Source organism: Cherax quadricarinatus, chromosome 7, assembly GCF_038502225.1.
Source record: "Cherax quadricarinatus isolate ZL_2023a chromosome 7, ASM3850222v1, whole genome shotgun sequence".
NCBI lineage: Eukaryota > Metazoa > Arthropoda > Malacostraca > Decapoda > Parastacidae > Cherax > Cherax quadricarinatus.
Genome location: NC_091298.1, coordinates 52,255,071 through 52,276,740, shown reverse-complemented (window position 1 = coordinate 52,276,740; position 21,670 = coordinate 52,255,071). Strand labels below are relative to the sequence as shown.

General features: G+C 39.4%; 1 protein-coding gene across 3 annotated transcripts in view; it reads left to right on the top strand.

Annotated features, from left to right (window-relative positions):
• Positions 1-21,275, top strand: part of LOC128689449 (arrestin domain-containing protein 17) — a 36,489-nt gene extending 15,214 nt beyond the window's left edge. Inside the window, exons 3-7 of one of the 3 annotated variants that reach the window (XM_070082446.1) lie at positions 94-305; positions 11,670-11,852; positions 13,316-13,495; positions 17,180-17,444; positions 17,503-21,272. In XM_070082446.1, the coding sequence (XP_069938547.1) occupies positions 94-305; positions 11,670-11,852; positions 13,316-13,495; positions 17,180-17,416 (812 nt within the window). In that variant the 3' untranslated portion in view covers positions 17,417-17,444; positions 17,503-21,272. Of the gene's footprint in view, positions 1-93; positions 306-11,669; positions 11,853-13,315; positions 13,496-17,179 lie in introns of all 3 variants that reach the window. The other 2 variants (XM_070082448.1, XM_053777758.2) reach the window with 2 other exon arrangements.
• The last annotated feature ends 395 nt before the right edge of the window (positions 21,276-21,670 follow it).

Below are 21,670 nucleotides of genomic sequence, written 5' to 3'. Positions count from 1 at the left end.
TTTAGTGTTTATTTGCATCTCATTCTTTTGTAGGAACTGTTTTTTCTCTTCCTTGTTGTGGGTGCAGTATCCTGATGCATTTTTTCTCAACAGGTCATGGCGAAAACCTCCCAGCGGGAGAATATTGTTTTCCATTTCAGTTCAAGTTGCCCCCAAAAATACCCAGAAGCTTTGAAGGAACATACGGTCACATTCGTTATGTAATTGAAGCCAAGGCAGAAATTCCTTGGGGAACGGATCAGCTTTCCAGTGTCTTTTTCAATGTCGAGTGTAAATATGATCTGAACGAAATTGAAAAATCTTCTGTAAGTTTGTCTCTATTTATATCTGATTGTTAACCTTCATAATTTTGAGTGGGGAACCACTCAATTATGAAACACAGATGAAAGAGATCCAGCTATTTCAGTCTCAGAGACTTTTAATCAGTTGGTCTAACCAAGGCCAAAATATACATATTCTTTCTTATCTGTGTTTCAGAATTCTATCCTTGTTTTTCAGTTTACCTTGATCATTCTTAATGATATTTTAATCAAAATATTTTTTTTTTAACATGTTGGCTGTCTTCCGCCAAGACAAAGTGACCCAAAAAGAAACACTCATCTTTCACACTTAATAACTGTCTTTGCAGAGGCACCCAGATATGATGGTTCAGATATCATTCCAAACAGCCAGTATCCCCAACCCCTCCTTTTTACTTCCCGCCTCCAGGACTTGGGTCCGGCTAACCAGTTTCCTGAATCCCTTCACAAAATATTATCCTGTTCACACTCCAACAGCTTGTCAAGCTCCAAAAATCATTCATCTCCATTCACTCCTATCTAACATGCTCACATATGCCTACTGTATGTCCAAGACCCTTGCAAACAGAACCTCTTTCACCCCCTCCCTTCATCCTTTTCCAGGATGACCCCTACCCCTCCTCCCCTCCACTACAGATTTATACATTCTCCAAGTCTTCCTATTTTGCTCTATCCTCTCTAAATGACCAAACCATTTCAACAACCCCTTCTCAACCCTCTGAATAATACTTTTAGTAGCTTCACACCTTATTTCTACACTATGAATTCTCTCCATAATATTTATACCACACGTTGCCCTCACTGTAACATTTACAACCCATGCTTCACATCCATGTAAGAGTGGTGATACCACTATACTCTCACACATTCCCTTCTGTGCCTCCATGGATAATATTATCTGTCTCCACAGATATCTCAATGCACCAACCACCTTTTTGCCTCCATCAGTTCAGTGGTTTTACTTTGTTCATTATAAAAATATCTGAACACATTCACTTCTTCCATACTCCCTCTCTTCAATGTGATATCCAAGTTTTCTTTACCTAACTCATTTGCTGCCCTCATCACCTTACTCTTATCTATGTTCACTTTAACTTTCTTCCTTTACACACCCTCCTAAACTCATCCACCAACATTTGCAGCTTCTCTTTAGAATCTCCCAAAGGCACAGTATCATCATCAAAAAGTAACTGTGTCAACTCTCATTTTGTGTTTGATTCCCATTATTTTAATCCCACCCCTCTCTCCAACACTAACATTTATTTCTTTTCAACCCCATCTATAAATGTTAGATAACCATGGTGACATTACATATCCTGTCTAAGGCCTACTTTACTGGAAATAAATCTCCCTCAATGCAAACACTTGGTCTACACATCCCCCCATTCTAAAGCCTTGTTCATCTATGATCTCATTTCTGTCTTCATCTAATTCTTTCCAATAATAACCCTACCATACACTTTACCTGGTATACTCTGTAAACTTGTTCCCATAATTCTTTACATTCTCATCCTTCCTTTATATTAAGGGATTATACACATACACACACTGCCAGTCCCTTAGGTACTTCCTCTTCATTTATTGAACAAAAGTACCAAATAACCCAAAACTATATCCTACCTGCTTAACATTTCTGTCATGATCCCATCAGTTCCAATTGCTTTACCCCCCTTTCATTCTACGTGAGTGTTCCTCTGCATCTCCCCACTTGCATCCGCTTCTTGTCACCCTAAAAGACATTTTATACTCCTGGCCACATGAAATTACTGCCTCCTCTCTTCATCAACATTTAACAGTTCCTCAAAAAAATATTCCTGGCACCTTCCCACACTCTCCATCTCCCATCTACTACTTCTGTTTTCTTTAACTGTCAGATCCATTTGCTCCAAGGCTTTCGTGAACTCGTTTATTTTATTTTTTTTATTAACACATCGGCCGTTTCCCACCAAGGAAGGGTGGCCCAAAAAGAAAAAAACTTTCGCCATCATTCACTCTATCACTGTCTTGCCAGAAGGGTGCTTTACACTACAGTTTTTAAACTGCAACATTTACACCCTCCCTTCAGAGTGCAGGCACTATTTCCTATCTCTGACTCAAGTCCGCCTGCTGTTTCTGAAACCCTTCATAAATGTTACTTTGCTCACTCCAACAGCACGCCAAGTATTAAATCATTTGTCCCATTCACTCCTATCAAACACGCTCACGATGCCTGCTGGAAGTCCGCCCTCACACACAAACTACCCCCTCCTCCAACCTTTCCCAGGGCCGACCCTACCCCGCCTTCCCTTCCACTACAGACTGATACACTCTGAAGTCATTCTGTTTCGCCTCCATTCTCTCACATGTCCGAACTACCTCAACAACCCTTCCTCAGCTCCCTCTCTGGACAACAGTTGTATCTCGCACTCTCCTAATCTCCAAACTAATAATTCTCTGCATTATATCTATACCAGCCACATTGCCCCCTAGACATGACATCTCCACTGCCTCCAGCAAATCTGTTGTCAGACACTGCAACTTTGGGATCTTAATACTTAGGAATCTCTTTGCTTGCCAATTCTGGGCACGCATCCATTTGAATATTGAACAAATGTAACACCATAATTGCTGCAATCTTCTCCTGCCATACGTTTATAAGGTTGCCTTCCCGCTGATATGCCGATTCCATTCAAGATGGACTGAACACATCGACTAAGGTTGAGGGACTGATTACCTCGCCTCCCGCCTTTCAAGTTTCCCACGTATGGATCGATGAAGCCACTGGTGTGGCGAACAAGCTTCTAATAAAGATACCCAAGAGCGTACATGTGTCTAATTTATCAACATGTCGGTTCTCTGAACCATTCATCACAAATCTGGTTGAGACACTGCAACTTCTTGGGATTCAATACTTAGGAATTCTTCATTGCCTAATTTTTTGGCACGAATTTCATCAACATTGAACAAATGCGACAGGACCCATGACTGTTGCACCTCTCCTACACGGTTTATAAGCTGCTTCTCCGCTGATATGCCGATTCTATTGAAGATTGATGGACTGAACACATCGATCAAGGTTGAGGGACTGATTACCCCATTCTCCTCCTGTTCTTCAAGTTTCTCCTACGTATGGATTGATGAAGCCACTGTGTGGCGAAACGTTTCAATAAAGATACCCAAGAGTTGCACATGTGTCTAATTTATCATATTTGCAGGTTAAGGATTCCTAACTTGCCATAAGCTAAGAGCTACTCACATCAGCTCATTTGAAAGCATTTTTATTGTTATGAGATATGCAAGTAGAAACAGATGAAGTTGGAGCTATCTGTGGGCCAGCATTTTCATTTGATCAACTGACTTTATCTTATTGACATCATTATGTTGTATGAATGTGTTCCATACTGAGTCATCCTGGGTATATGATCTCAGATGGAGTGATGTTCTGGAGAAGGGTACAGCCAGAGTGAAGTTGCTGCTTCTGCCCGTCTTGTGGAATAAAGCTTGTTTCACGCTGTCCTCAAGGGATCCAAGTGGTACTTTTGACAATATTGGCCTTGTACATACAGTAAGGCCACCACATCCTCCTCCTATGTTGAAGGCTCTGCTGAAATGACAGATCTATCCAAGATGTGGTCCAGGCGATGAGACGCCTTGCTCTGTTCTCTACTTGTCACAGTCATGATGAGAGGTGGCAGGCAAACCAAGAAAGTGGAGCATACTCTCAGGTGTGAGCTGCATTTCTGTGCCTCTCGCATAAACCTTGTGCAACCCTCACTGTCAAGTAGATGCGAGATAATGCATGCATGCTGTAAGCTTCCTGGCTGCCTTGTTTGCAAGATTTACAACATGGGCCCTCTTCATGGTTAATGGGAGTCAAATTTCACCCCAAGATATCAACTTTTCTCCAGGTGCCAACACCTCCCATTCATCCTACTACTGCACCAGCATTACTAATGGCGGCGTCTAGAGACGACCATCATTTGTGTTTTCTCAGGTGCAAATACATTGCCATCTATTTCCCCAGCTGATATAGCTCTCAGCTGGTGATTGATGGTTAGAGCAGCTGCATTTCTTCTCTTGATAAGTGAATGTTGGGTGTACAGTCATCTGCACATGCATGTGATTCTGGGATGAGATGAAGAAGGTCGTTGAAGTAGATATTCCACAATGAATGGTCCCAGCACGCTCCTTGTGGAACACTTGCCCAATAGGATGGCTTGCTGATTTCCATTCCATTGAGAATTAGCACTTATAGATCTACCATGAAGGTAATCACTGAGGAGACATATATAGAACCTGCAATTCCCAGTGCTTGAAGTTTTGCTAAGAGGCCCTGGTGCCACACCTATCTAAAAGCGCCAGTTATGTCCAGTGCCACTCACATGCTGGATTTTGGATTCATCCAGTGACTGAGCTACTAGTGGAGAGGTTTGAATAACAGGACACTCTCTGTCTCTCTGCTTCCTCTCCATCTCTCTCTGTCTCTCTCTCTCTCTGTCTCTCTCTCTCTCTGTCTCTCTCTCTCTCTGCCCTCTCTCTCTCTGTCTCTCTCTCTGTCTCTCTCTCTGTCTCTCTCTCTGTCTCTCTCTCTTGTGCCCCCTCTCTGTCTCTCTCTCTCTCTCTCTGCCCTCTCTGTCTCTCTGTCTCTCTGTCTCTGTCTCTCTCTGTCTCTCTCTGTCTCTCTGTCTCTCTGTCTCTATCTCTCTCTCTCTCTCTCTCTCTCTCTCTCTCTCTCTCTCTATTCTTTTTTTACACAGGGTTTGACAAGGTTAAGGGTCCCCACATTTATTGACAAGCTATTTACAGGTTAAGGATTCCTAACTTTATTGGCAACATAAGAACATAAGAAAGGAGGAACACTGCAGGAGGCCTGCTGGCCCATACTAGGCAGGTCCTTTACAATTCATCCCACTAACAAACATTTGCCCAACCCAATTTTCAATGCCACCTAAGAAATAAGCCTGATGTGAAACCCACTCAAACTAACCTCCCACTCATGTACTTATCCAACCTAGATTTGAAACTACCCAAAGTCCCAGACCAATAACTCAACAAGGTAGACTGTTCCACTCATCAACTACCCATTTCCAAACTAAATACTTCCTATGTCCTTTCTAAATCTTAAACTTATTCAATTTAAATCCATTACTGCGGTTCTCTCTCTTGGAGAGACATCCTCAAGACCTCTATTAATATCCCCTTTATTAATACTTCCCATCTTCCATTTATACACTTCCATCAGGTCTCCTCATTCTCGCCTAACAAGTGAATGTAACTTAAGAGTCTTCAATCTTTCTTCACATAAGAAGATTTCTAATGCTATGTATTAATTTAGTCATCCACGCTGAATGTTTTCTAATCGAATTTATGTCCATTTTGTATCACGGAGACCAGAACTGAGTTACAATCTAGGTGAGGCCTACTAATGATGTATAAAGCTGCAGTATGACCTCTGACTTCTGTTGCCACACTTGGATATAAACTGCAATCTATTTGCCTTATTACGCACGCTAGGCATTGCTGTCTTGGCTTACAGCAGCGTCACCAAGTAACCCCAAGTCCTTTTTGCAATCTGTATGGCTAAGTTCTTAAGCATCATTTCCACCCTATAAGTACCAGGGCTATGGGCACTCCTGCTTCAGAACTCGCATTTATCTACATTGAACTGTACCCTAATTTTCTCTGACCAAGAATAGAGTTTGTTTAAATCTTCCTAGTTCCACATAACATCTACGCTTGAATCAATTATCCTACCTATCTTTGTGTCACTGTGAATTTGCTCATATCACTAGTAATTCCTCATCAAGATCATTGATATATATTATAAAACAATAAACGGGCTCCAAGACTGATCCCCTGTGGAACGCCACTGTTACAGATCCCCACTGGATTTCTAACCCTACGATGGACACTCTGCTTCCTGTCAGTGAGCCATGACTCCCATCCACGGCATATCTCTTCTCATTGCCAAGGAGCTGCCACTTCTTTAATAGTCTATGGTATGGAACTTATCAAAAGCCTCACTAAAATCTAAGTAAATAATATCACTCCTTATTGCGTCAATAGCCTCAAAAGCTTTACTGAAGAAAGTTAATAAATTAGCGGACAAGACCGGCCTCTTGTGAATCCATGCTGAGCATCATTAATCAAGCTTATGCTTATCGAGATGGTATTTCCTATAATCCCGCTATAATTGACTTGGTACGCTACAATTGAGGTCAGGCTTATTAAGGTAATTTGACGGTAAACGATCATCCTCTGTTTTAAAATAGGAGTTACATTAGCCATTCTCTCCATATCAGACACTACACCTGTTTGAAGAGATAAATTAAAAATGATAGTTAATGGTTCAGAGTCTCCATTTTGCATTCCTTAAGAACCTTGAAAAATCTCATCAGAAACCCGGCGACGATTTTGCTTCAGTCTGTCTATCTGCTTCACATAACCATCTCACTAGTGACTGTGATGTTACATAATTTATCTTTCTAGCCCACTGTAAAAATTAATTAATAGTCATTGTTAGTGTCTTCCTGTGTAAAAACTGAGAGAAATTATTTAAAATCAAGCACATTTCATCTTCTTTGTCAGTAAGGGTGCCCATAGTTATTTTTATGGGACCTATCTTATTTCTAATCTTCTTTGTTCTATAGACCCGGAAAAAACTTTTGGGTTAGTTTTAGAATCCCTAGCAACTTTAATTCATAGTCCCTTTAGCTTTTTCTTATCCTCTTTTTAATGTCCTCTAATACTACTGATCCACATGATGACCTCACCTCTTTTTGATACGCCTATAAATCTTATGTCTTCTGCAGATATTTATTTCATTATTCATCCATTTTAAATACTTGATCTAATTTCTTTATATGATAGCTCTTTGAGCAGCATGTATAGTGTTCAGAAAACTGTCATATTGATAGCCTCTCTTCGTTACCCCAGTCAACAGATGATAAGTGTCTCTAGTTTCCATCGAATTCGCTAAGCTAAAATTCGGGATCATACCGAAGTTATCGCTACATCGTACTTCCATTCAATGCTGTAATGCACTGATTTGTGGTCGCCAGCACCAGTTCCTGAAATTTAAATTATTACCAAGCGATTCATTTTGCTTCGCTAAGTAATCTGTCAAGTAGGTTATTTCTCAGAATACTGCAACTGTCGAAACAATCTAAGAATCCTGCCAAGAACTGTCACACCGCTCTTCGAAAGTATTTTTTTATTGTTAAGTGAGACATACAAGGCGAAACAGGATGAAGTTGAGCCTCTGTGGGCCAGCATTTTCATTTGATCAACTGATCTTTATCTCGCTGACATCATTATGCCGCATAAATGTGTTCCATAATTTAGCCATCCTGGGTATGCATCTCAGATGTATGGATGTTCTTGGAGAAGGGTACAGCCAGAGGAAGGTTACTTTCTGCCCGCCTTGTGGCATAAAAGCTTGTTTCACGCTGTCCTCGAAGTGATCCAAGGTGGTATTTTTGACAACATACTTTGTATATACAGTAAGGCCACCCACATCCTCCTGTGTTGAAGGCTCTGCTGAAATGACAGATGTATCCAGGATGAACCAGGAGAGACACACCTGGAGCGGCAGGCAGGAATGAGGAGGAGGCGGAGGAGGAGATGCAAACCCCTACTGTCGGCAGATGCCAGACACGGCGCCAACCGATGCCTTGTTTGCAAGATTTACAACATGGTTCTTCATGGTTAGTTTGGAGTCAGATTTCACCCAAGGATATCAACTTCTTCCTCCAGGTGCCAACACCCTCCCATTCATCTCACACTGCACCAGCATTACTGCTAATGGTGCCTAGATTTATCATCATTTGCATTTTCAGGTGCAAATGTTACTTGCCATCTATTTCCCCAAGCTGATATAGTTTCAGCTGGTGATTGATGTAGCTTAGAGCAGCTGGCATTTCTTCTCTTGGATAAGTGGGAATGTCAGTGTACAGTCATCTGCATATGCATGTGATTCTGGGATGAGATAAGAAGGTCGTTGGCGATATTCCATAACAATGGTCCCAGCATCCCCTGTGAACACTTGCCCCAATAGGATGTGTCTTGTTGATTCCGCTCCATTGAGAATCATACCTAGAGATCTACCATGAAGGTAACCCTCTGTCTCTCTGTCTGTGTCTCTGTCTCTGCCCTCTCTGGGTCTCTGTCTCTCTGTCTCTTTCTCTCTCTCTCTCTCTCTCTCTCTCTCTGTCTCTCTCTCTCTCTCTCTCTCTCTCTCTCTCTCTCTCTCTCTCTCTCTGTCTCTGTCTCTCTCTCTGTCTCTCTGTCTCTCTCTCTGTCTCTGTGTGTGTCTCTCTGTCTCTCTCTCTGTGTGTGTGTGTCTCTCTCTCTCTCTCTCTCTCTCTCTCTCTCTCTCTCTCTCTCTCTCTCTCTCTCTCTCTCTGTCTCTCTATCTCTCTCTCTCTCTCTGTCTCTGTCTCTGTCTGTCTCTCTCTCTCTCTCTCTCTCTCTCTCTCTTTCTCTTTCTCTTTCTCTCTCTCTCTCTCTCTCTCTCTCTCTCTCTCTCTTTCTTTCTCTCTCTTTCTTTCTCTCTTTCTCTCTCTCTCTTTCTCTCTCTCTCTTTCTCTCTCTCTTCTTTCTCTTTCTTTCTCTCTCTTCTTTCTCTCTTTCTTCTCTTTCTTTCTCTCTCTTCTGTCTCTTTCTTTCTCTTTCTTTCTCTTTCTTTCTCTCTCTTTCTTTCTCTCTCTCTCTTTCTTTCTCTCCTCTTTCTTTCTCTCTCTTTCTTCTCTCTCTCTCTCTCTCTCTCTCTCTCTCTCTCTCTCTCTCTCTCTCTCTCTCTCTCTCTCTCTCTCTCTCTCTCTCTCTCTCTCTCTCTCTCTCTCTCTCTCTCTTCTCTAGGTGCATAAACACTTACTGTAACCCACTTTCCACATCCAACCCTTATTTTACTCTACATAATCCTTAATTTATACATTTATATTCCCTCTTTTCCTGCCATAACTGATCCTTCAACATTATTACTACTCCTTCCTTAGCTCTAACTATTAGAAACCCCTGACCTATTCCCATTTATTTCTCTCAACTGAAACTTTCCTACCCCCTTCAGCTTTGTTTCACTTAGAACCAGGACATCCAGCTTCTTTTCATTCATAGCATTAACAATCTTTATTATCATCTACACTACATCCACGCACATTCAAACATCCCAACTTAAAGGTTTCCCATTGCTCTCGACATTTTAGTTGACTTTAACAATACGCATGACTTAGGGAGTAAAGATTTTTATTCCACTTTCCCAAACATATTTTGCAGTTTAGTGCAAGTAATGATTTCAGCATTTTATTCCACATAAAGTACTATACTGTACTACTTACCATTCTTATGTCTATTATGTGTATGTCCTCACGAGCTGTTGGAGTGTGAGCAGGGTAATATTTAGTGAAGGGATTCAGGGAAACCTGCTATTTTTATATAGCTGGACTTCAGTCCTGGAAATGGGAAGTACAATGCCTGCACTTTAACCCTTAAATGGTCCAAACGTATATATACGTTTTTTCAGCATCTGAAAGTATGTAAAAAAATGTAGATCTTCTTTTTTGTTTTACATTTGAAAACGTGTAAAAAAACTTTTATCTACATTTTTTTTTGTTATATTTGAAAATATGTAAAAAAAAGTAGATATACTTTTGTAGCACTACGAATTTGAACGTCGATCTGTTTGGACCGTTTAAGGGTTAAAGGAGGGGTTTGGGATATTGCCAGTTTGGAGGGGTATGTTATAGTATATCTTTATATGTGCTTCTAAACTGCTGTATCTGGGCACCTCTGCAAAGACAGTGATTATGTGTGAGTGAGGTGAGAGTGTTGAATGATGATAAAAGTATTTTCTTTTCGGGGATTTTCGTTCTTTTTGGGTCACCCTGTCTCAGTGGGAGACAGCCAGCTTGTTGGAAAAAAAAAAATTATGTATGTATGAGGAAGGAGGAGGATAAAATTTATTGTACATAAAAGGGCCCAAAATTTGGAAAACACTGCTGGGAATCTCCAGAACCAATGACTCTGTTAGCATTTTCAGAAATAATGTTAAAAAACACCATCTCCTTAACCTGCCCCAACCCATCATAAATATGTATGTAAAACTATACATACATTTGCTCAGTATCATGAACATGGGTAAAACATTGTTATCAATATACTACACTCTCAATATCTGTAATCCTCTCAAACGTTGATTAATCCATTGTGTCTGCTGTAGGCTAATAATCAAAGCTGTAATTCCTCTCTATCAAACTTATTAAAGCCATGTAGCATTAACTAATAGAATATTCAGTTCTCTTGTATTCATAATAAACACCAAAATTTAAAATTACACTCACCTAAGTGACCATATGTAAATAATTACTCATACTATTATTGCCTTATTAATCTTAAGTTAGTCTTAAGTCTGCTCAAAATGCTCTGCATGTAAAGGGGCTTTCGGCATGTACACCCAATTGTCATACTCCTTTGTACAAACATCTATCATGCTGAAATAATTTTTTTATTTTTATATGTTGAGGCAAAACAAGACTGTCACCTGTCTCGGCATTGTCAATGACAGAACAAAGCAAAGTGTGATGTTCATTAAAGTATACACTGAGATCTTTACAAAGAATGAAGTGCAAAAACAGGCTCTGTTTTAGCTTGTCTTGGTTCATCAGGAAGGTCCCAATGACTCCCCCCCCCCCCCAAAAAAAAAAAATGAGTAAATAAATAAAAGGTCCACTAATACAAATTAGCAAAGACAAACTGTCATAGGCAGTAATTGATTTTTTTTTCCATTGTGGTGTGTACTTAAGTACATACTTTGGAGCAAGAAGAGCTACTTTCCACTGTAGTGGGTCATAATTTCAGTAGAGGGAAATATCAGTTCTCATGCAGCACACTTTTGTATTCTGCAATTGGCCTAAAAGTTGGTTACATTTATATTTATTGTACTACAAAGGAACAAAAAAGAGACCATGTTTTTGGAAATATTTGAATAATTAAGAATTATTTTGAGCACCTCTAGTACCCAGGTGGTCCCTTTCATCCCATAACCCTTACATTCATTCTAGTACCACTTGCTTCCCTGCCTATAAGTAGATATACTGTATCCCCTGGTATGATAAAGCTCAGCACTAAACAGTCATTGGAATAAATCCTTGCTCTGCATACTCTCCTTACTGTACTTAGCAACACCATTTACCAGTCGACCATTCTGACTGTAAACACGTGGCAGTCTCTTCACTTACGAGATAGCCATGTCTGCATGAAGACTTAATGCGTATGTATTTAAAGTGTTTATTGTATAGGTGGCTTAATCTGTATTTATTTTAACCTATCTCCATAAACAGTTAACTTGCATAAAACATTAGGTTTTAATACTGTAATTTCTTTTGTTACCAACAGGACTCCCTCTTGTTCCACAAGGAAGAGAATGTATGTTGTTGTTTCTGTGAGCAAGGGCCAGTCATCATATCCTTATGTACTGAGAAAACTGGCTACATACCTGGGGAGTATGTGCTGCTGACAGGAGAAGTAACTAACCGTGCTGGCTGGCACATAGAATCAGCTGAGATTACTTTACATGAAGTGAGTCTACAGGTGCTGCTCTTGTTTGCAGTGGCCTTAATATATTGTAGTTGGTAAAGTGAGTTTCAGCTCTTTCTTATGACTGGTGATAAAACTTGTCTCTTCTTTGTCATGTAAAGGCTTTGAAATATTTGCTGTTCTTCATCTTTCATTCTTTATAAAACTTTGGGAAATACGGATTATCCAAAGCACTGTACCACACTTGACCCTTTCAGTCTCAACCTGCAAAATTATAAACTAACATGGAGCAGCTTCTCTCATAGATTCACCTATGTTGTTGTAAATGGTTTAACTTGTCTTTCTCCATTGATTCTGATATTCAGTTTGTTTATAGCATTATTAATGATCATCGCAGTACATATGACCACTATGCACTAATCTTCATACCTCATTCAGGTCCCTTCTATAGCTCTTATTGGTGTACGTTACAAACCCATTCTTATGGCTGTATTTGACCATCACTCTATGATGACCTTGTTACTTTAGCAAATTCATTTGTACTAAAACAATTATTACCTATTGCATCACAGTACACTAAAAAAATAATTTTACTGTGAAGAATCCTAATTGCTTATCAATATCTTTGGCATTACAGCTCTTACTGTTTGTTAGTAAACCTCACACTTTTCTTATTGACAGAAGCCTCCGATTCCCCTTCTCACCCCTCCTCACACACAAAAAAAAAAAAAGATAATTTTCTTCCAGTTCAAAGTTATAATATTTTGCTTATCAGTTTTTGCAGCTCTACAAAAGTCTGATTTACCAATGACATGAATGTTCTATTATCTGGGGAAGCCTTAATACAAGGATTCTTGATACAGTTTATAAGAAACCAATTAGCATCATCAGTATATTTAACTCGTAAACGGTCCAAGCAGATCTACGTTCACATGCGTAGTGCTCCAAAGGTAGATCTAAGTTTTTTTTACATATTTTCAAATATAACAAAAAAAAACGTAGATCTAAGCTTTTTTACACGTTTTTAAATGTAAAAAAAGAAAAAGATCTACTTTTTTACATACTTGCAAATGTTGAAAAAACGTATATATACGTTTGGACCGTTTCCGGGTTAATGTCATATCTTGATCCATTACATACAATACCTTTCCTGTGTTACTGCTTCTGTGGATTTGACAGGACACATTACATTTGCTTAAAAGTTCTGTATGCTGCTTTTGTATGAATGTGCAGAAGGAATGAGGATTACCTTATTGGTTATGTATATGTTATTTAATGACAGGAAACTTATACTTTGATTTAAAATTTGATTATATCCAAGCTTTGCTTAATTGTTACATGATCATTATTTATTAGTTTGTCACACACCTTTTTTTTAAGAGTTTTTCTTTCTTCTGTATAGAAATAAATAATTTTTAAGCTTCTGATTTTCATAATTGCATATACAATACTACTGCCATATTTTAATTTGTTGTTGAAAGTGGTATTTGTTTTTTTTATGTTAGACTGTCAAGTACAAGATAAAAGAGAATACTAAAGTGAAGAAGGAAAGGCTGCAGAGAGTAGAGCGTCCAGGGATCCTCTCAGGGCAGACAGATATTTGGCTCTCAGTCCCAATTCACATTCCTGACAGTGCTGTTTGTCTCCAGTATTGCAGCATAATGACTGCCATATATGATGTGACGGTAATGTATTTGCTATTCTTTTTACAAGAATGATTAGGTAAAGAGGGTACACAAAGACATAAGTGACTTTGTGTGTTCTCTGATGATTTCTCATAGCAGTTTTATATGAAATAAACATTTTGATAGTGCTCAGTAAGCTATTTAATGTATATGAAGGTGGATAATGCAAGATGAATTTATCATATTGATGTTGGTAGAATTACTGACAGTACGTGAAGTAAAAGGACACAAGTGCAACTAATGTGACATTTTATTGTGGCAATGTTTTGCTCCCCAGGCTCTTCATCCAGCCATTACAAACAATATATATCCTCTGTGTCCATGTATTGTTTGTAACGGCTTGATAAAGCTCCTGGAGAGTGAAACGTTGCCACAATAAAAAGTCACAGTAGTTGCACTTGTGTCCTTTTACTTCACGTACTGTCAGTAATTCTACCAACATCAATACGATAAATTCATCTTGCATTATCCACCTTCATATACATTAAATAGCTTCACCTTCACTGTACAGTAGCTGTAGCTATAAGTAAGATAAATAAAAAGTGCTTAGATAAAAGTAAGGATATGTTTGTTGCATTGATGGATTTGGAAATGGCATATAATAGGGCAGTCAGGGAAGCAGTTTGGAAGGTGATGCAAATGTACAGGTGCTCCTTAACTTACGATGGGGTTACGTTCTGATGAACCCATCATAAATTGAAAATATCGTAAGTCGAATATGAATAGTGGGATGTTTGAATGTGCGTGGATGTTGTGCAAATGCTAAGAAAGAGATGATTGTGGATGTTATGAATGTGAAGAAGCTGGATGTCCTGGCTCTAAGTGAAACAAAGCTGAAGGGGATGGGAGAGTTTCAGTGGGAGGAAATAAATGGGATTAGGTCAGGGATTTCAAATAGTTAGAGCTAAAGGAGAAGTAGCAATAATGTTGAAGGATAAGTTATGGCAGGAAAAGAGGGAATATAAATGTATTATTTCAAGAATTACGTGGAGTAAATTAAGGGTTGGATCTGAAAAGTGGGTTATAGTAAGCATTTATGCACCTGGAGAGAAGAGAAGTGTAGAGGAGAGAGAGAGAGATTTTGGGAAATGTTGAGCGAGTGCATGGGAAGTTTTGATCCAAGTGTGAGAGTACTTGTGGTTGGCGATTTCAATGCTAAAGTGGGTAAAAATTTTGTGGAGGGAGTAGTAGGTAAATTTGGGGTGCCAGGGGTAAATGAAAATGGGAAGCCTTTAATCTTTAATTAAGCTATGTGTAGAAAGAGGTTTGCTAATAAGCAATACATATTTTATGAAAAAGAGGATAAATAAGTATACAAGGTATGATGTAGCACGTAATGAAAGTAGTTTGTTAGAGTGTGTATTTATGGATAAAAGGTTAATGGGTAGGCTCCAGGATGTACATGTTTATAGAGGGGCAACTGATATATCGGATCATTATTTAGTTGTAGCTACAGTTAGAGTAAGAGGTAGATGGGACAAGAGGAAGGTGGCAACAATAAGTAAGAGGGGGTAGACTTCAGGATGTACATGTTTATAGAGGGGCAACTGATATATCAGATCATTATGTAGTTGTAGCTACAGTTAGCGCAAGAGGTAGATGGGACAAAAGGAAAATAGCAACAACAGGTAAGAGAGAGGTGAAAGTGTATAAACTGAGGGAGGAGGAAGTTAGGGTGAGATATAAGCAACTATTGGCAGAAAGGTGGGCTAGTGCAAGTATGAGTAGTGGGGGGAGGGAGTTGAAGAGGGTTGGAATAGTTTTAAAAATGCACTATTACAATGTGGGGCAGAAGTTTGTGGCTATAGGAGGGTGGGTGCAGATGGAATGATGTAAAGGGTGTGATAAAACAGAAAAAGGTAGCTTATGAGAGGTTTTTACAAAGCAGAAGTGTTACAAGAAGAGCAGAGTATATGGAGAGTAAAAGAAAGGTGAAAAGAGTGGCGAGAGAGTGCAAAAGGAGAGCAGATGATAGTGGAAGAGGCACTGTCAAGAAATTTTAATGAAAACAAGAAAAAATTTTGGAGTGAGATAAACAAGTTAAGAAAGCCTAGGGAATTAATGCATTTGTCACTTAAAAACAGAGTAGAGGAGTTAGTAGATGGGGAGCTGGAGGCATTGGGTAGATGGCGGGAATATTTTGAGGAACTTTTAAATGTTGATGAAGAAAGGGAGGCGGTAATTTCATGCACTAGCCAGAGAGGTAGTATAACATCTTTTAGGAGTGAAGAAGAGCAGGATGTGAGTGTGGGGAGGTGCATGAGGCATTATGTAGAATGAAAGGGGGTAAAGCAGCTGGAACTGACGGGATCATGACAGAAATGTTAAAAGCAGGGGGAGGGGGATATAGTGTTGGAGTGGTTGGTATTTTTGTTTAATAAATGTATGAAAGCAAGATTTCAGGTACGTCTTGCTACTTCTACTTGCACTTAGGTCGCACTACACATACATGTACAAGCATATATATACACAGGGAAGTTTTCATTGCATTTATGGATTTAGAAAAGGCATATGATAGAGTGGATAGGGGAGCAATGTGGTAGATGTTGCAAGTATATGGAATAGGTAGTAAGTTACTAAATGCCCCTCTGGGTTTTCTTCTATTTTCTTTCTAGTTCTTGTTCATTTCCTCATCTCTATGGGGAAGTGGAACAGAATTCTTCCTCCGTAAGCCATGCGTGTCGTAAGAGGCGACTAAAATGCTGGGAGCACTTTCACCTCACTCACACATAATTACTGTTTTTGCAGAGGTGCTCAGAACATAACAGTTTAGAAGCATATATGTATAAAGATACACAGCATATCCCTCCAGACTGCTTATGTCCCGAAACCCCTCCTTTACAGTGCAGGCATTGTACTTCCCATTTCCAGGACTCAAGTCCAGCTATATAAAAATAACCGATTTCCCTGAATCCCTTCACTAAATATTACCCTGCTCACACTCCAACAGATCGTCAGGTCCCAAATACAGTTCGTCTCCATTCACTCCTATCGAACACGCTCATGCACGCCTGCTGGAAGTCCAAGCCCCTCGCCCACAAAACCTCCCTTACCCCTTCCTTCGAACCTCTTCGAGGATGACCCCTACCCCGCCTTCCTTCCCCTACAGATTTAAATGCTCTCCATGTCATTCTACTTTGATCCATTCTCTCTAAATGGCCAAACCACCTCAACAACCCCTCTTTAGCCCTCTGACTAATACTTTTATTAACTCCACACCTCCTAATTTCCACACCGAATTTTCTGCGCCTTTGCAAAAACAATGATTATGTATGAGTGAGGTGAAAGTGTTGAATGATGATGAAAATATTTTCTTTTTGGGGATTTTCTTAATTTTTGGGTCGCCCTGCCTCGATGGGGGGCGGCATGGTTTTTTAATATTGTAGTGAGGAGGAGTCTGGAGGAAGTGGTGGTGGTGTGTTTGAGATCAGTGTGGCATGTGAATATTACGAAGAGAATAACGAGGGAAGAAATTGGAAGTCGGTTTGATGATGTGAACAGGGAAAAGAGAGTTCATGAGATAGCCCTGTCATTTAAAAAGGATGAAGTCATGTTGAACAAGAGGGTGTTTAAATATGGGGCAAATGGAAAAAAATGTGAAAAAGCTACTTAAAAATAATTTGATATTAAAAATTTTGCTTATTGGATTACATTTCTTAATATATTTTATTGTTTCCCTAACAGATAACGTTTTCCATGGGTTTCTGCTCTGAGGCCAGCATAAGACGGAGCATCACCATAGGTAGTGTTCCTGTTGGTAAGGTGACTATGGCAGTGGAAGGAGCACCTGCAAGTCCCACTGTACCAGTGCCATCTGCACCGCCACTGTATAGCACTTTAAACACACCAAACCATGAGGTAGTGCCCATTCTACACCAACCAAAGAGCTCCTCAGACCTTGATAAACAAGAAGAGGTTTAGGGACAACTAGAAAAGAAGGTTGGGGAGGGTCAGGAAGTTGAGGGAGGGTCAAAAGAAAGGGTTAAGATATATAGGGAAGGGGGGAGAATGAAGTTTAGGGAGGTCCAAGAAGAAACTTAGGGTATCAAGAAAGGCTAGGAAGCATCAAGAAGTGGTTTGAGTATAATCAGCAATTTTAGAGAGGGCCGATAAGATAGTTAAGGAGGGTCAAGAAATTTAGGGAGGTCAAGGAAGAAGGGTTGGACGGTAAAGAAGTTTAAGATGGTCAAGGAGTTTAGGGAGGGTCGAGAAGAAATTCAGGGAGGGTGAAATAGTAGTTTAGGGAGGGCCAAGAAGAAATTTAGGGAGGGCCAAGAAGAAATTTAGGGAGGGCCAAGAAGAAATTTAGGAAGAGCCAAGAAGAAATTTAGGAAGAGCCAAGAAGAAATTTAGGGAGGGCCAAGAAGAAATTTAGGGAGAGCCAAGAAGAAATTTAGGGAGGGCCAAGAAGAAATTTTAGGGAGGGTCAAGAAGATATTTTAGGGAGGGAAATGAAGAAATATTAGGGAGGGCCAAGAAGAAATGTAGGAAGGATCAAGAAGTAGGGTCACAAAGTAGTCAGTACATTTCGTAATGCTCAGAAATTTCCCCTTTTTCGGAAAATCTTTTATAACATAAGTACAGTAATCTCGCATCATCAAAATACTCTTAGATATATACTCTTAATACACATCGTGTCAATTTACTCGTTAGTTTCACGACTTAAAAATTTATATTTTCATGATAGTTAAGTCTGGTTTTATACGTTCAAAACTGTTAATACATAACCATATAATGTAGTTTATATAACATTATTTAACAGTAAACCACCATAGTGTGTGTCATTGTTTCCTGAATCTCAGTATACTCTTATATTACTGATACTGGCAAAAATTCACAAATATATTACAGTATACAGTAGATGAAACACTTGGCTGATAATCCATTAGACTCTTATAACCTAAGATTTTCCTGGCAGTTTTCTGTTCTCTATTTTAATATTACTTTTTATGCAGAATTTTTGAGGCTCTAATCTATTTCATGTAGCTACTGAAGATAGCAGACGTTCTCCTTACAAGTGCTAAATATAACAAATCAAATACAGTGCCCTGTATGTCACTTGTGTTGGTTTTCAAACTCAACACTTGATCATACAAAATTAGTATTTTAACCCCTTTGCTACGTACACAGTAGGATGAAAATGTTACTCTGGGTAGCCATTGTATATTTTCTTAGTTACAATACATAATTTTTCTTTTCATATGTAAATATATAAAAATAATTATTTTTTAAAAATAAATGTGGATTGAACATGATAAATTTTATATTTCTTAGATACTTTGATGATTATATCATGAGGGACCATGAAATATAAACAAGATTTGACACAAAAGACAAGGCAAATAACCAAGCCTTAGGATAGATAGACCCTTAAGGGGTTAGCACTTGGTTATGATTATAATAGTAATAATTGGGATAGGAAGAGATGACAAATTAAACCACTGAGTTATTGTATAGGGAGATAGCAAGGAAATATTTGTATCATATACTTGTATAAGTATATTATTATTTTTTTTTTTTTTTTTTTTTTCAACAAGTCGGCCGTCTCCCACCGAGGCAGGGTGACCCAAAAAAGAAAGAAAATCCCCAAAAAGAAAATACTTTCATCATCATTCAACACTTTCACCACACTCGCACATTATCACTGTTTTTGCAGAGGTGCTCAGAATACAACAGTCTAGAAGCATACACATATAAAGATACACAACATATCCCTCCAAACTGCCAATATCCCAAACCCCTCCTTTAAAGTGCAGGCATTGTACTTCCCATTTCCAGGACTCAAGTCCGACTATATGAAAATAACCGGTTTCCCTGAATCCCTTCACTAAATATTACCCTGCTCACACTCCAACAGATCGTCAGGTCCCAAGTACCATTCGTCTCCATTCACTCCTATCTAACACGCTCACGCACGCTTGCTGGAAATCCAAGCCCCTTACCCACAAAACCTCCTTTACCCCCTCTCTCCAACCCTTTCGAGGACGACCCCTACCCCGCCTTCCTTCCCCTATAGATTTATATGCTTTCCATGTCATTCTACTGTGATCCATTCTCTCTAAATGACCAAACCACCTCAACAACCCCTCTTCTGCCCTCTGACTAATACTTTTATTAACTCCACACCTTCTCCTAATTTCCACACTCCGAATTTTTTGCATAATATTTACACCACACATTGCCCTTAGACAGGACATCTCCGCTGCCTCCAACCGTCTCCTTGCTGCTGCATTTACCACCCAAGCTTCACACCCATATAAGAGTGTTGGTACTACTATACTTTCATACATTCCCTTCTTTGCCTCCATAGATAACGTTTTTTGACTCCACATATACCTCAACGCACCACTCACCTTTTTTCCCTCATCAATTCTATGATTAACCTCATCCTTCATAAATCCATCCGCCGACACGTCAACTCCCAAGTATCTGAAAACATTCACTTCTTCCATACTCCTCCTCCCCAATTTGATATCCAATTTTTCTTTATCTAAATCATTTGACACCCTCATCACCTTACTCTTTTCTATGTTCACTTTCAACTTTCTACCTTTACACACATTCCCAAACTCATCCACTAACCTTTGCAATTTTTCTTTAGAATCTCCCATAAGCACAGTATCATCAGCAAAAAGTAACTGTGTCAATTCCCATTTTGAATTTGATTCCCCATAATTTAATCCCACCCCTCTCCCAAACACCCTAGCATTTACTTCCTTTACAACCCCATCTATAAATATATTAAACAACCATGGTGACATTACACATCCCTGTCTAAGACCTACTTTTACCGGGAAGTAGTCTCCCTCTCTTCTACACACCCTAACCTGAGCCTCACTATCCTCATAAAAACTCTTTACAGCATTTAATAACTTACCACCTATTCCATATACTTGCAACATCTGCCACATTGCTCCTCTATCCACTCTATCATATGCCTTTTCTAAATCCATAAATGCAATAAAAACCTCCCTATCTTTATCTAAATACTGTTCACATATATGCTTCAATGTAAACACCTGATCTACACATCCCCTACCCACTCTAAAACCTCCTTGCTCATCCGCAATCCTACATTCTGTCTTACCTCTAATTTTTTTTTTTTTTTTTTTTTTTCAACAAGTCGGTCGTCTCCCACCGAGGCAGGGTGACCCACAAAAAAGAAAGAAAATCCCCAAAAAGAAAATACTTTCATCATCATTCAACACTTTCACCACACTCACACATTATCACTGCTTTTGCAGAGGTGCTCAGAATATAACAGTTTAGAAGCATATACGTATAGAGATACACAACATATCCCTCCAAACTGCCAATATCCCAAACCCCTCCTTTAAAGTGCAGGCATTGTACTTCCCATTTCCAGGACTCAAGTCCGACTATATGAAAATAACCGGTTTCCCTGAATCCCTTCACTAAATATTACCCTGCTCACACTCCAACAGATCGTCAGGTCCCAAGTATCATTCGTCTCCATTCACTCCTATCTAACACGCTCATGCACGCTTGCTGGAAGTCCAAGCCCCTCACCCACAAAACCTCCTTTACCCCCTCTTTCCAACCCTTTCGAGGACGACCCCTACCCCTCTTTCCTTCCCCTATAGATTTATATGCTTTCCATGTCATTCTACTTTGATCCATTCTCTCTAAATGACCAAACCACCTCAACAACCCCTCTTCTGCCCTCTGACTAATGCTTTTATTAACTCCACACCTTCTCCTAATTTCCACACTCCGAATTTTCTGCATAATATTTACACCACACATTGCCCTTAGACAGGACATCTCCACTGCCTCCAACCGTCTCCTCGCTGCTGCATTTACCACCCAAGCTTCACATCCATATAAGAGTGTTGGTACTACTATACTTTCATACATTCCCTTCTTTGCCTCCATAGATAACGTTTTTTGACTCCACATATACCTCAACGCACCACTCACCTTTTTTCCCTCATCAATTCTATGATTCACCTCATCCTTCATAAATCCATCCGCTGACACGTCAACTCCCAAGTATCTGAAAACATTCACTTCTTCCATACTCCTCCTCCCCAATTTGATATCCAATTTTTCTTTATCTAAATCATTTGATACCCTCATCACCTTACTCTTTTCTATGTTCACTTTCAACTTTCTACCTTTACACACATTCTCAAACTCATCCACTAACCTTTG